A 14,962-nucleotide genomic window follows, 5' to 3' on the forward strand; every position below is an offset into this window, starting at 1 on the left:
AGTGTGTAGGTTATTTACAGTAGGAGATGAGCTTCTATCATCTTCAATCATTCTAGTTGGGCTTCGATGTAAAAGGTAGCTAGCAAATGTGAAACGGATTAAAATGACAAGAGTTGACAGCTGTATGAGTTCACCATTTACACAACATATGCTGCAACCTTTTCTAATTTTAATAGTTTGTTTCATATTGGCTGGCTTCCAACAATAGCTGAATTTGCAAAGCTAGCGAGCACCAATTCAGTTTCAGTGGTGTTTGCTATAATCTTTGCTACCCGGGTTAAATAAAGGTGAAATAAAATAAATAAAAGTTCCCTTGCGACAATTTAGCTTTTGCAACGAGACCATTAAATATATTTAAGACAATGGTAGAAGAGAGTGTAGTTCTGTTCAGTTTGGATTTCAGTTTATCGCTAACCTTATCACAGGGACTTTGAAGCACTAACTTACATCATCTGCATGCTGATTCCATCTTTGACGACGCCACATAAATGGAATAGATACTAGCTAGCTTAATAGTTAATATTTGCGCGCTAGCTCTGCATATTCAGCTAGTGTGTGTGCGCGATTGACTGGATTAACCTCACGTCAGTTACGTGCATTGAGTGCCTTTCAGACAGTAGATACGACCTCTCTGTTACCTAGCAAGCTAAGGAACTGGCAGTGGATCAAACCATTGTGAGGCAAAGGGTGGGGGGGTTGCAATCTTTTGAAACTTAAAAACGCGCTATTAAGTGTCTATAATCAGCACAATTGCTTTCATTGCGTATTATTAATATTATTTAAATTACATAGTTATGTTTCAGTGATATATTGGGGGGGACAAATCATATTTTTCCCAGGATGGGGGGGTCGTGTCCCCCCGGGATTTCCGCCCCTGCTTGGTTAACATAAAATAGACAAAACTATTCCACAAATAAACATGGCAGACCAGTCTATAGTTTATTACATCTTTACACAAATATAGAGATGCATGCTAGGAAATAGAGTTATATACTACAGACCGCGATTAACTCATAACTTGATAGATATTCTAAATGTTAAAATATACAGGAAATAAAAAAACGTACTTCCTCATTTGTCTACAGTCAGACAGTTTGTACATAAAAGACGAGTTGTACCTAGATATTGATTACTTGCTTACAGAAAACGTAAAAACAGACTTCAGTTGAGGGCACCAGGTTTTCCAATGAACCCCCAAAAAATGATTGCAAACAAAATGCATATTATATCAGTAACATTATTTGAAATGATCAACACACTGATTTCCTGTTGCTGGCTCTTCATGGCTGTATCTGGTAGTCATCCCTGTGGTATCGAGTGATTTACATACTGTGTTGTATTGGGGTGACTGTCGGCCAGTCCAATTTATCCCCACTCACCAGATCCAGAGTAAAGGTACTACATTCATTCAGAGAGGAACAGATCTGCCCATTTATTCCTCCCATTTATTTTCTCTCCCTTCCTTCCTTCTCTCTCTCTCTCTCTCTCTACGGTGCAGTCTTGTTCTCCACTTCCATGACGGAGATGAAGCGTGGTCGGCGACGCACCCTCCTCTTGGTGTTGTGTTTGGGGTTCCGCTGGTACATGTCTGCAGGAAGGTTTGAAAGTGGAGGACAAGTTGATGAGGAGAGGGGCAGAGGAGATGAGGGTAGGGCAGAGAAAGGAAGGGTACAATAAAGAGAAGGAAGGGAGAGGTCAAAGATGAATGACTCCTTGTCCTGGTCACTGCATGTTTTGATATAAACATATTGATCAGGTTTATTTATTAGACAGCTATTTCAGTGCAGGTGCATGTTGGGGATATAATAAGAGCTTTACCTTGAAAACTGAGGTAGTAGTTGCGGTGACCTTTCATAATGGTGACCTCAGCAGATCTGTCTGCCAGGTACGCTTCTTCCAGCTCCCGGGACGAGAGGGATGTCGTACGCTGTTTATCGTCCTGACCGCAACACCAATACATATTTTAGCCGGGATTCAATCCAAGGCGTTTTATAGAGCAGCACACTGGACAGCCGACAATGCGCCTTTCAATGGTAATTTCCCCGACATTCGCGGAGATAGCATTCACGGTAAACGCTGTGCATGTCGGCTCATGCTAAATTAAAACTCTAGAGTAACGTGCTGCTCTATAGAGCGCCTTGCATTGAATCTTGTCCCTTATCAATACTGAATGCTCTAAAACCATAACTCAACCACAACAACTTAACATCACTGAATCCTCTCAACCACATCTCAACCACAAAACAACCACCACAAAGCTCAATGCCTCCCCTTCTCCCTCCAGACTCACGGGTCTTCCAAACTCAATCCAGTTCTCGTGGTCGCCCTTGTAGTACCACACCCACTCAGTGGTCAGGATGTAGTGAGCCGGCTTTGTTACTGAGGAAACCGTGGACAGGCGCCGCACGGGGTCCGACTCCTGTGTCATCGTTAGGAAGTCTACTGGCCGAGAGCCCGGGCTGAGAGAGAGAGAGAGGGAGACATTCATGAATTGTTTTAATTTTACAGTCAGACTTTACGGTATGTTGCCTGTAAAAAAAAATCTGCTAATGTTTATTGGAACCCAGTTCATACAGTTCTATTTTTACCACATTCTTACTTGGATAAGCCTTTTATATCTCGCGTGCACATGCCGGCAAGTTAAAGAGAGAGAGTGCATGTGGGCCGATATGGGTGGACGACAGTGGCGGTCGATGCCGTTTAAGACGAGGGAGGACGTTTTTTACTTCATTAGCAGGGCTTTATTTCTATTACACCATATTTCACCCAGCTAAATGTAACATCGATAGGTTTAGGATACTACTAGTGCAGAGCGATTAGTGCTTTTTGAGGTAAGTTCAGTTTTGGGTTCAATAATCTTTTTAATAATCACAGTTTTCGATTTCGCATGCTTATGTCTATAACGTGAGCTGCTCAGTATGTGTAAATGACCCTTGTTACTGCAGCTTTTTTGAAAGATATAACGTTATCAATGGAGAACTGCAAAAGTGTTGCTACTGCTCTCGAAAACATTGGTGCCCTGAATGTATTTTATTTCACCTTTATTTAACCAGGTAGGCTAGTTGAGAACAAGTTTTCATTTACAACTGCGACCTGGCCAAGATAAAGCAAAGCAGTGCGACTCAAACAACAACACAGAGTTTCACATGGAATAAAAAAACACAATCAATAACACAATCGAGAAAAAGTCTATATACAGTGTGTGCAAATGAGGTAAGATAAGGGAGGTAGGCAATAAATAGGCCATAGTGGCGAATTAATTACAATTTAGCAATTAAACACCGGAGTGATAGATGTGGAGAAGATGAATGTGCAAGTAGAGATACTGGGGTGCAAAGGAGCAAAAAAACAACAACAAAAAAACACAGTATGGGGATGAGGTAGTTGGATGGGCTGTTGACAGATGGGCTATGTACAGGTGCAGTGATCTGTGAGCTGCTCTGACAGCTGGTGCTTAAAGTTAGTGAGGGAGATATGGGTCTCCAGCTTCAGTGATTTTTGCAATTCATTCCAGTCATTGGTAGCAGAGAACTGGAAGGAAAGGCGGCCAAAGGAGGAATTGGCTGTGGGGATGACCAGTGAGATATACCTGCTGGAGCGCGTGCTACGTACGGGTGGGTGCTGCTATGGTGACCAGTGAGCTGAGATAAGGCGGGACTTTACCTAGGAGAGACTTATAGATGACCTGGAGCCAGTGGGTTTGGCGACGAATATGAAGCGAGGGCCAGTCAACGAGAGCATACATGTTAACCAATTTAGCAGGCGCTATCGACAAAGATCAGAGGGAAAAGTTGTGATGGACTGTGTGAACTGGAGTGACTTGACACAACGGGGCCAAACAAGTTGTAACGGAGTAAAAATGGGTTCCAGTCTGCCGTGAAGCGTTCAATCCATGTATAAGAATCTAGCTTCATTTTTAGATATTATACTGTACATTTCAAATTACATTAGAAAGTTGTTTTCATTGCAAGTTAAAGCGTACTGTTAGCTAGCTTGGGAACAGCAGCTTGCTGGCTCGCTAGCTAACGTTACATGTATGATCTGTGTAGTAATATTATTAGTATCTTAGAAAGCCATTTGCATTGCTAGTTAAAGCCTAATGTTAGCTAGCTAACATTGAACCTAGTTGGTAAGCTTTAGATAGCTGCAGGTTCATACTATAGCATTTCATGCATGGTGGCTAGCTATGACAATCAGTTTGTATTGCTAGTAGTATGGGTTGGGATTATGGTTCATTTTTTTGCTACATGTCTAAACAAAAGACTCCACTTTGCCAGATTACATGACCCATCAAGTTAGCCAGGTGTGTCTGGGAGTGATTACGACATTCTATTTATTGTATTTCATGAACGTGTCTAGACAATAGTGACCAATCCAATTAAGTAGATGTGGCTGGCAGGTGGTTATAGCATTTGTTTCACATGACCCATCAATTTAGACAAGTGTGTCTGTCTGGGTAAGCATCATCTAATAATTATAAAATATTTAGACATTATTTTTTATCTGGACACATTATTTTTGATAACCATTTCACTGTACCGTTTACACCTTCTGTATCCTGTGCATGTGACAAATATACTTAGATTTTATTTGATATAGTGTGTGTTTGCCAGAGACGGTAATGTGAATAACAACATGACCTGCACCAAAGTCAGATTAGGATAAAGGCCAAGGACTAAATAAAGTGTATTTTTACCTGGAGTTTTTCCTTATTGTAGGCCACTACTTTCACCACTTTTAGTCTTAATCTTTGGTTGTTTACTACACTGCCTTACTCACCCTGTTCAGCACATGGCCTCACATGTGAATCATTAAAAAGAGATGGGTGGGGCTATGGCTTAAGAGGGTGCGAACAATAGACAGAGAAAAGGTGTACCAAAACATTCAAGGGACATTTTCTCAAAAGTGAGGTTACAAGTTTATCAACTTTTGAAACAGAAGTACTTTCCCGTTGTTCCTCCACTGCAGTGTATGGTATACCATTTTGTGGCTCTGAGTCTCTACTTTTATCCAAGGTAAAAAAAACACCATTTAAATTTTGCTACATAAGACCGAATCGAGGTGGTCGGTCACATTTCTGTTCAGTGTATTTTATAGAAGGAGACGAACGTATAAAATACAAAGGATAGGACTGGCCGATATTTTTGCGTCATGGCAAAGTGTGGAACCGCTGTCATATAAAAAAGTTTTATTTTGAAACAGAGCCCAAGGTAAGCCCATGCTTTTTTTTTTTTTTTTTTTAAATCCACGTTTCATCACTTTCCTACCCTCACACCGCTTTGTTAGGGAGCAGGGGTAGGGTCTTAGATTGAGAGTATCTTTATCATGAAACCGACTGAAAATAGAAGCAATCTAGATTTTAAAAAGCATGTCTCGTGTTCATATTTCACAACTTCTGCAGGCTTTTGGAGTTAGGCCTATATTTGATTTAGGCTACATTATTGCATGCTAAATGTTTCTATCAGTGATAAATAAGCGAACAAATAGATGAGCTATACCATCTCTACTTATTTTCCCAGCCAGAGAATTAACCAAATATAGCCTACAGACGGAGATTCAGTGAAAGAAAATCACATTGATTAAGACAAGTCACAATCTTTTGGTCTGGTAGGACTAGGCTACTAAACGACTGCAAGTGAAGAGCACAATAATCCACATAACATACTGCCAAAATGTTCTGATCAGTATCAATACATGAGCCAACTAGACAAGACAATTATGAGCAGCACTTACCTCAACTTAGCTAACATTTCCACAGCCTAATTGTAGCCTAACCAACATCCAAATGGAGATTCAGTGAAAATAAAAATCTGACATTGATTGAATTATCAAGAGGCCCCACGCGTGTCTCAAAGCAGCGCAAAACGGTGCTGAAATAGTTGACCACACACGGGTAGGCTATGCTTCAAATGTATTATAACAATGGTGACTTTCGGAGTTTCAGTAAGCAACAATTTGATGCCTTCAATTGCGTTAGCCTACTTTATTCCAATATGTTCATCATTCAGTGATATTATTGTTGAATATTTCCAGGTGTGGTTACGAAAACAGTTAATGTCCTGGGCTTGTTGAAGTGACATGCCTCGCAAAGTTTGGAACGGCTAGGAGGATAGTAGTAAGGGTGCTGCCAAGCTACCATCAAGAGCTTCAAACCTCTTAGGGCTAGGGGGCAGTATTTTCATGGCCGGATGAAAAACGTACCCAATTTAAACAGGTTACTACTCTGTCCTAGAAACTAGAATATGCATAGTATTAGTAGATTTGGATAGAAAACACTCTGAAGTTTCTAAAACTGTTTGAATGGTGTCTGTGAGTATAACAGAACTCATATGAACTTTATCGAACATTTATTGTGGAGCTGGGATTCCTGGGAGTGCCTTCTGATGAAGATAATCAAAGGTAAGTGAATATTTATAATGTAATTTCTTAGTTTTTTTTACTCCAAGATGGCGGGTTTCTGTTTGCTAGTTGTTAGTGTCATCTGGGGTGTACTCAGATTATTGCAAATTGTGCTTTCGCCGTGAACCTTTTTTGAAATCGGACAAAGCGATTACATTTAGGAGAAGTGTATCTATAATTCTGTGCATAACACTTCTATATTGATCAATGTTTACGATGAGAATTTACGTACTGTGTGTGCTCATTGTGCTGATTCACCGGGGGTTTGGAGGGAAAACATTTCTCAACATTACGCGCCAATGTAAAAGGCTGTTTTTGGATATAATATGAACATTATCATTAAACATACATGTATTGTGTAACATAATGTCCTAGGAGTGTCATCTGATGAAGATCGTCAAAGGTTAGTGCTTCATTTAGCTGTGTTTTGGGTTTTTGTGATGCATCTATTTGCTTGGAAAATGGCTGTGTGGTGTTTCTTGTGAAGTTTATGTCCTAACATAATCTAATTTTATGCTTTCGCCGTAAAGCCTTTTTGAAATCGGACAATGTGGTTAGATTAACGAGAAGTTTATCTTTAAAATGGTGTAAAATAGTTGATTGTTTGAGAAAATGGAATTATGAGATATTAGCTGTTTTAAATTTGGTGCTCTGATTTTCCACTGGCTGTTGTCAAACTCAATCCTGTTAACGGGATGAGAATGGGAAGGGGTCCCATAGAGGTTAAAGAAAAACTCCCCAAAACTATATTTTGGTATTTGTTTCATTAGTCGATTGTTGATATAGTCCCAAATTGTTTTGCATGTCAGCAATCAAGTTAAGATATATAACTTCCAAAATACAAAAATAAAGGTGTTTTGGGTGGAATTTTCCTTTAAGAGCATAGTGCATTACGGCGACATTTCATACTAAGCCGTAGGCAGAATTTTACCGCAATCATGACTAGGTTGGTTCGCTGAAATAAAAGTTAGCAGGATGCTAAAGTTGGAGGAAAAATGTCTTGGTTTGAAAGGTGCGTAAGAGTCCACTTTCAATTTTAGTGGGCAGTGGTGAACGCTGACCTGTGTGTGTTCCGGGGGTCACAGAAGGCTCTCTCGATGTCCTCAGTGTGATGCAGGCGTATCCAGCCGTTCCCATCAAACACCTCCCACTTATAGGGCAAGTTAAAATGCACACGGATACACTGGTCTGGGCACACAAACGCATTACACACACAAGCATGAAAGAACCACAACAAAACATACCAAAAGCATAGAAAATATACCAAAAGGGGCGCGCCAAGTCTAGGTCCAAAAGGCTCCTTAACAGCTTCTACACTGAAGCTATAAGACTGTGAACAATTAATCAAATGGCCACCCAGACTATTTACATTGAACCCCCCCTCCCTTTGTTTTTACATTGCTGCTACTCACGGTTAACTATCTATGCAGTCACTTTATCCCTACCTACAGTACAAGTCAAAAGTTTGGACACACCTACTCATTCAAGGGTTCTTCTTTATTTTTACTATTTTCTACATTGTAGAATAATAATGAAGACATCAAAACTATGAAATAACACATATGGAATCATGTAGTAGCCAAGTGTTACACAAATCTAAATATATTTTAGATTCTTCAAAGTAGCCACCCTTTATGACAGCTTTGCACACTCTTGGCATTCTCTCAACCAGCTTCATGATGAATGCTTTTCCAACAGTCTTGAAGGAGTTCCCACATATGCTGAGCACTTGTTGGCTGCTTTTCCTTCACTCTACGGTCCAACTCATCCCAAACCATCTCAATTGGGTTGAGGTTGGGTGATTGTGGAGGCCAGGTCATCTGATGCAGCACTTCATCACTCTCCTTCTTGGTCAAATAGCCCTTACACAGCCTGGAGGTGTTATTGGGTCATTGTCCTGTTGAAAAATAAATGATAGTCCCCCTAAGCGCAAACCAGATGGGATGGCGTATCGCTGCAGAACGATGTGGTAGCCATGCTGGTTAAGTGTGTAAATAATTCACCAACAGTGTCACCAGCAAAGCACCCCATACCATCACACCACCACCTCTATGCTTCACGGTGGGAACCACACATGTGGAGATCATCCGTTCACCTACTCTGCGTCTCACAAAGACAAGGCGGCTGGAACTAAAAATCTCAAATTTGGACTCATCAGACCAAAGGACAGATTTCCACCGGTCTAATGTCCATTGCTCACGTTTCATGTCTCTTCTTCTTATTAGTGTCCTTTAGTAGTGGTTTCTTTGTAGCAATTCGACCATGAAGGCCTGATTCACGCAGTCTCCTCTGAACAGTTGATGTTGAGTTATGACTGTTACTTGAACTCAGTGAAGCATTTATTTGGGCTGCAATCTGAGGTGCAGTTAACTCTACTGAACTTATCCTCTGCAGCAGAGTTAACTGGGTATTCCTTTCCTGTGGCAGTCCTCATGAGAGCCAGTTTCATCATAGTGCTTCATGGCATTTTCCGTTTCTCTTTGCTTTTTTTGAGCTGTTCTTGTCATAATATGGACTTGGTCTTTTACCAAATAGGGCTATCTTCTGTATACCACCCCTACCTTGTCACAACACATCTGATTGGCTCAAACACATTAAGAAGAAAAACTCCACAAATTAACAAGGCACACCTGTTAATTTAAATGCATTCCAGGTACCTCATTTAGCTGGTTGAGAGAATGCCAAGACTGTGCAAAGCTATCATCTAGGCAAAGGGCGGCTACTTTGAAGAATCTCAAAAATATTTTGATTCGTTTAACACTTTTTTGGTTACTACATGACTCCATGTGTTATTTCATAGTTGTTATGTCTTCACTATTATTCTACAATGTAGAAAATAGTAAAAATAAAGAAAAACCCTCGAATGAGTAGGTGTGTCCAAACTTTTGACTGGTACTGTACATATCACCTCGACTAACCTGTACCCACACACATTGACTACCCCCTGTATATAGCCTCCTTATTATTATAAAATTTGATTGTGTTACTTTTTATTTTATTTTTTAACTTTAGTTTATTTAGTAAATATTTTCTTAACTGTTTCACAAACTGCATTGTTGGTTAAGGCTTTGTAAGTCAGCATTTCACGGTAATGTATACACCTGTTGTATTCAGCGCATGTGACAAATACAATTTCAACAGGCAAAAATAAATAAATATATAACATCAAGGAGAAGAGAGCTCACCCTGGAATCTACAGTTCCTGCGTATGAAATGCAGACAAATCTCCTTCCTGTCCTCTTTCTTGATCACAGGACTGGAGACCAGCTCACCTACACGCTCTGATACACACATATACAGAGGGATTATACACATACAGTGAGGGAAAAAAGTATTTGATCCCCTGCTGATTTTGTACGTTTGCCCACTGACAAACAAATGATGAGTCTATAATTTTAATGGTAGGTTTATTTGAACAGTGAGAGACAGAATAACAACAAAAAAATCCAGAAAAACGCATGTCAAAAATGTTATAAATTGATTTGCATTTTAATGAGGGAAATAAGTATTTGACCCCTCTGCAAAACATGACTTAGTACTTGGTGGCAAAACCCTTGTTGGCAATCACAGAGGTCAGATGCTTTTTGTAGTTGGCCACCAGGTTTGCACACATCACAGGAGGGATTTTGTCCCACTCCTCTTTGCAGATCTTCTCCAAGTCATTAAGGTTTCGAGGCTGACGTTTGGCAACTCGAACCTTCAGCTCCCTCCACAGATTTTCTATGGGATTAAGGTCTGGGGACTGGCTAGGCCACTCCAGGACCTTAATGTGCTTCTTCTTGAGCCACTCCTTTGTTGCCTTGGCCGTGTGTTTTGGGTCATTGTCGTGCCTGGAATACCCATCCACGACCCATTTTCAATGCCCTGGCTGAGGGAAAGAGGTTCTCACCCAAGATTTGACGGTACATGGCCCCGTCCATCGTCCCTTTGATGCGGTGAAGTTGTCCTGTCCCCTTAACAGAAAAACACCCCCAAAGCATGTTTCCACCTCCATGTTTGACGGTGGGGATGGAGGTTCTTGGGGTCATAGGCAGCATTCCTCCTCCTCCAAACACGGCGAGTTAAGTTGATGCCAAAGAGCTCCATTTTGGTCTCATCTGACCACAACACTTTCACCCAGTTGTCCTCTGAATCATTCAGATATTCATTGGCAAACTTCAGATGGGCATGTATATGTGCTTTCTTGAGCAAGGGGACCTTGCGGGCGCTGCAGGATTTCAGTCCTTCACGGCGTAGTGTGTTACCAATTGTTTTCTTGGTGACTATGGTCCCAGCTGCCTTCAGATCATTGACAAGATCCTCCCGTGTAGTTCTGGGCTGATTCCTCACCGTTCTCATGATCATTGCAACTCCACGAGGTGAGATCTTGCATGGAGCCCCAGGCCGAGGGAGATTGACAGTTCTTTTGTGTTTCTTCCATTTGCGAATAATCGCACCAACTGTTGTCACCTTCTCACCAAACTGCTTGGCGATGGTCTTGTAGCCCATTCCAGCCTTGTGTAGGTCTACAATCTTGTCCCTGACATCCTTGGAGAGCTCTTTGGTCTTGGCCATGGTGGAGAGTTTGGAATCTGATTGATTGATTGCTTCTGTGGACAGGTGTCTTTTATACAGGTAACAAGCTGAGATTAGGAGCACTCCCTTTAAGAGTGTGCTCCTAATCTCAGCTCGTTACCTGTATAAAAGACACCTTGAGCCAGAAATCTTTCTGATTGAGAGGGGGTCAAATACTTATTTCCCTCAATAAAATGCAAATCAATTTATAACATTTTTGACATGCGTTTTTCTGGATTTTTTTGTTGTTATTCTGTCTCTCGCTGTTCAAATAAACCTACCATTAAAATGATAGACTGATAATTTCTTTGTCAGTGGGCAAACATACAAAATCTGCAGGGGTTCAAATACTTTTTCCCCCCTCACTGTATACTGCAGATCAAGCCAAAAGAACGAACACACACACACACACACACACACACACACACACACACACACACACACACACACACACACACACACACACACACACACACACACACACACACACACACACACACACACACACACACACACACACACACACACACACACACTCCAGGGGAGGGATTTATGTACCTTTAGCAATGGAGGGTGTAGTGGGTGTGTTGAGGCGGTGGAGGTTCTGGTAGACGAAGGGAAGGTCGTTGATGATGTCACCGCTGAGGCCCCTCTCCTCCAGCATGCGGCGGCCATGCTGGTCGATGACGTGCTGCCTCTTGCACTTAGGCCCGAACATGCAGTCATCATGCACAAAGTGCATGCACATGTGCACCTTGGTGCAGCCGTCCCTGAAGGTACATGTGCCGTGGGGCCCGGAGCCCTTGTTGTAGTGAGAGCACACCTGACGTCAGGAACACACGGCAACAATGTCAGAGACAATCATCGTGGAAATGCAGTCACACATAGCCAACCAGAGGGGCTGGGTCAAGCAGTTGCCTTTAGAAGGCTTACATGGTCATCGGCCAAAGAAATGATCTAACCTCACACACCAAGAAGTTCTACTTTACCTCTCTGGGTAACGAATACTTCCTGGGGACAAACCCACATCAACAGCGTAAGTTTTTATATTTCCATTTTTTTCTTTATTTTTTCTTTAAAAAAATATAACATTCTTTGTTTGCTCTTTTTTTTGTTCTTTTTTTTTTTTACACACAAGAAGTCCCACAGGTCCAAGGTGGCTTGTCTTCATCTCAGATCACTCTTCACCCACACTGGGCTTTAGGCTGGACGTGGTGGCTTGTCTTCATCTCAGATCACTCTTCACCCACACTGGGCTTTAGGCTGGACGTGGTGGCTTGTCTTCATCTCAGATCACTCTTCACCCACACTGGGCTTTAGGCTGGACGTGGTGGTATTCGCATTGTTTTTTTCTTTTGTCTTCTCAACCTTTTCATTGATTTACTGTGATATTTGTTTAGACTGGATGAGCCAACATTACTCTCGTTAAACTGAACACGTTTTTTCCTTTTTCTTTTTGAGAAACTTGTTTGTCTCTCCAAGGCCTCTGTATAGTTGTCCAATCAGATTACGGGTGCATGTGGTTCGGAGCTGTATCGTCCAATCAGTGTGCAGAATTCCCTTCTCACTGGCACTGAACCTGCCTATAAACTTGTCCAGAATTCCCTTCTCTGGAATGCCAGGATGTAAGCTACTCCTGTCCTTCCCTCTTTGGGGAGATAGAATGAGAGAGAGATAAAAAGAGTGAGAGAGAAAGATAGAGGTCTACGCCTTCTACCCATGAGCTCGTACACAAAGAGCACTCAGAACACTGCTACACTCCCTGAGGGCAGAAACCTGTAATGCAGAAATGTCCCACATTTTACTTAAAGGAGCAAGACTTCATGGAGCAAAAGAGACAAATTCACACACAAAGAGAGCATGAGAAACAGCATTGCGTTTCTACTGTATTCATCTAAGGGAGAAAGGGTATATGAAAGTCTACAAGGGCTTAGGGAGAGGTGCTAGGGATTGGAACTGGGCTCATTTCATAATGGAGACCACCAGGCCTCCTGGATGGTAAGGCTCCATCCAGGTGTGTAGTGGGGCTCTAGTCTGTAGTGGAGCGGCCTGTGCTGAATTAATTTGCTGTGTGTGTTTCTGTGAAGCATTTATTTGGGCTGCAATCTGTTGGTGTGTGTATGTGTTACCTCCGGCAGCAGGGTGGGATCATTCTGCAGCAGTAACAGGAACAGGTCATCCTCGTGCAGCTCATGCAGAGTGCACTCCCTCAGGAGCGTGTAGTTATGCTCTGAACGCACATCATGGGAGAACTTACACTGCTTCCTACAGAGAGAGAACAGCACACACACACAGACCGGAGTAGAGTAGGTAAACAGACAGGAGTGTACCATAAAGACATCAAGCATAATTTTTTTTGTGTGTAGGCTACTGAAAACTCATGATCATGATATGCCTTGTTCCAAATCAAGGAATTTAAGGAAATAGGCAATTCTGCATCATATGGCAATATGTTGTATTTATAATATACCTGATGATAATAATAAAATTTGCTAACACAAGTTTTTCATACATTAGTGGACTAGACTAGAGGATGCAGGTGCTATTTGTCCAGATTGATCAATACAGAATAAAAGGGGGCGTGATAGCTAGCTCATATATGCTATGCTGCTGCTAACTAGACACTCCCCTCTTCAACCTAGCAAAAACTACTCACCACGGTCGAGGTTTCTCTTACCTGCCTTTCCCAAATCTACAGTTTCCATAAACAAAATACTTGCAAAGGTGAAGCTCCTGGCAATCTCTGCAATCTTGCTTTGTGTAATTTTTACATAGTCGCAACGACGTTTTGGCGACAATCACACAGTCGTCCGTCCTCTCTCGGTTCCGCACCGCAACAAACCGAGAACACTTCTTTACGATGTACCAAAAGTCGTCCTCGGTTATTTCAACACGCTGGAATACTTTCCTGTGCAATTGCTGGAGGGCCAGGGAACCTTTGTTGCTGCATAATATACTGGTGGCATGATGAATTACTCTGGAGTAGTTGGACATTGTTGATGCCTCTCATTTGCGGATGGGAAGGCGGAAGCAGCAAAGCAGCAACAGATTGTCAGTGCTAGTAGTTTTACTTTTCTCCACGCAGGGGCGATCGAGTTCAATTCAGAGCATCACAGAAATGCAATGGCGATTGTCGCCCCGTTGTGGATAAAAGTAGAACGTGTTCTGATTCAAAATCTCAAGCATTCTATTTTCAATAATATGTTACCAATATGGCACACAATCAGTTTTGGCCCCTATATTATACTATTGATAAACATTATTGGTCGTTGTGGTGTAATTCACATGCATTGCTTGCTGTTTGGGGTTTTAGGCTGGGTTTCTGTACAGCACTTTGAGATATCAGCTGATGTACGAAGGGCTATATAAATACATTTGATTTGATTGTCCCCTCTCTCTGGGTCTGTGGTCACTGATTATTTCATCCATCTGTGACTGATTAACAGCGTGAGAGATGAAAATGTGGTCAGTGCTATCCAGTACCCTTGGGACGTCCCTACCCTAACCTTAACAATAACCATTACCTTCTTCTTGCCTGTGTGGCAAAAATGTGCTGTGTAAGGTTTTAGAAGATTACATTTTTTCTAGAGTATTGAAATCAGCCAATAATAGTTCATGTCAAATGCTGCTAACACTCACCCCAGCAAATCTGAAGGGTGTTCAAGGATACTTTAACAGCCAAATTGTGTTACATTGGGTGTTTGTTTGCATGTTTTGTACGGTAAATTCAGGTGTTTTTATTATTTTTTTATTCAAAATACAGATTAACAATGTACAATCTTACATCATACAAAACAGAACGCAGGTATTAAGGACAAAATAAATGGTAAGTCCAGGTGGTATTTCGTTCCCATGGCATAGGGATGACATGACACTCTCTACAACTTGGTAAGTACCGAAATATTAACACAGCTCTATCCAACGAAAATTATGGAATGAAACTATTTATTTTCATATTTCCATTCAAGTGTTTCTGTATCTACTTGTAGTTTTGAACCAGTCCAAGCCA

The 14,962-nt window shown here is 41.5% G+C and overlaps 1 protein-coding gene across 1 annotated transcript; it reads right to left on the reverse strand.

Annotated features, from left to right (window-relative positions):
* Window positions 1–918: 918 nt before the first annotated feature.
* parp12b (poly (ADP-ribose) polymerase family, member 12b) lies at window positions 919–14,017 on the reverse strand. The gene is made up of 8 exons (XM_014152861.2): window positions 13,631–14,017; window positions 13,083–13,218; window positions 11,512–11,776; window positions 9,585–9,680; window positions 7,461–7,587; window positions 2,291–2,459; window positions 1,819–1,939; window positions 919–1,588 (listed from the first exon to the last, which is right to left on the reverse strand). Exons 1-8 carry the CDS (start codon window positions 13,945–13,947, stop codon window positions 1,488–1,490), a joined length of 1,332 nt encoding a protein of 443 aa, XP_014008336.1. The 5' UTR covers window positions 13,948–14,017; the 3' UTR covers window positions 919–1,487.
* Window positions 14,018–14,962: the final 945 nt, after the last annotated feature.

Source organism: Salmo salar, chromosome ssa17 (assembly GCF_905237065.1).
Source record: "Salmo salar chromosome ssa17, Ssal_v3.1, whole genome shotgun sequence".
NCBI lineage: Eukaryota > Metazoa > Chordata > Actinopteri > Salmoniformes > Salmonidae > Salmo > Salmo salar.

Coding starts and splice junctions, on each gene's coding strand:
- parp12b (XM_014152861.2), bottom strand. CDS start 13,947: ATGTCCAACTACTCCAGAGTAATTCATCATGCCACCAGTATATTATGC. Junction 11,777..13,082: donor ATCCCACCCTGCTGCCGGAG/GTAACACATACA, acceptor TCCTGACGTCAG/GTGTGCTCTCACTACAACAA. Junction 1,589..1,818: donor CTACTACCTCAGTTTTCAAG/GTAAAGCTCTTA, acceptor ACCTTCCTGCAG/ACATGTACCAGCGGAACCCC.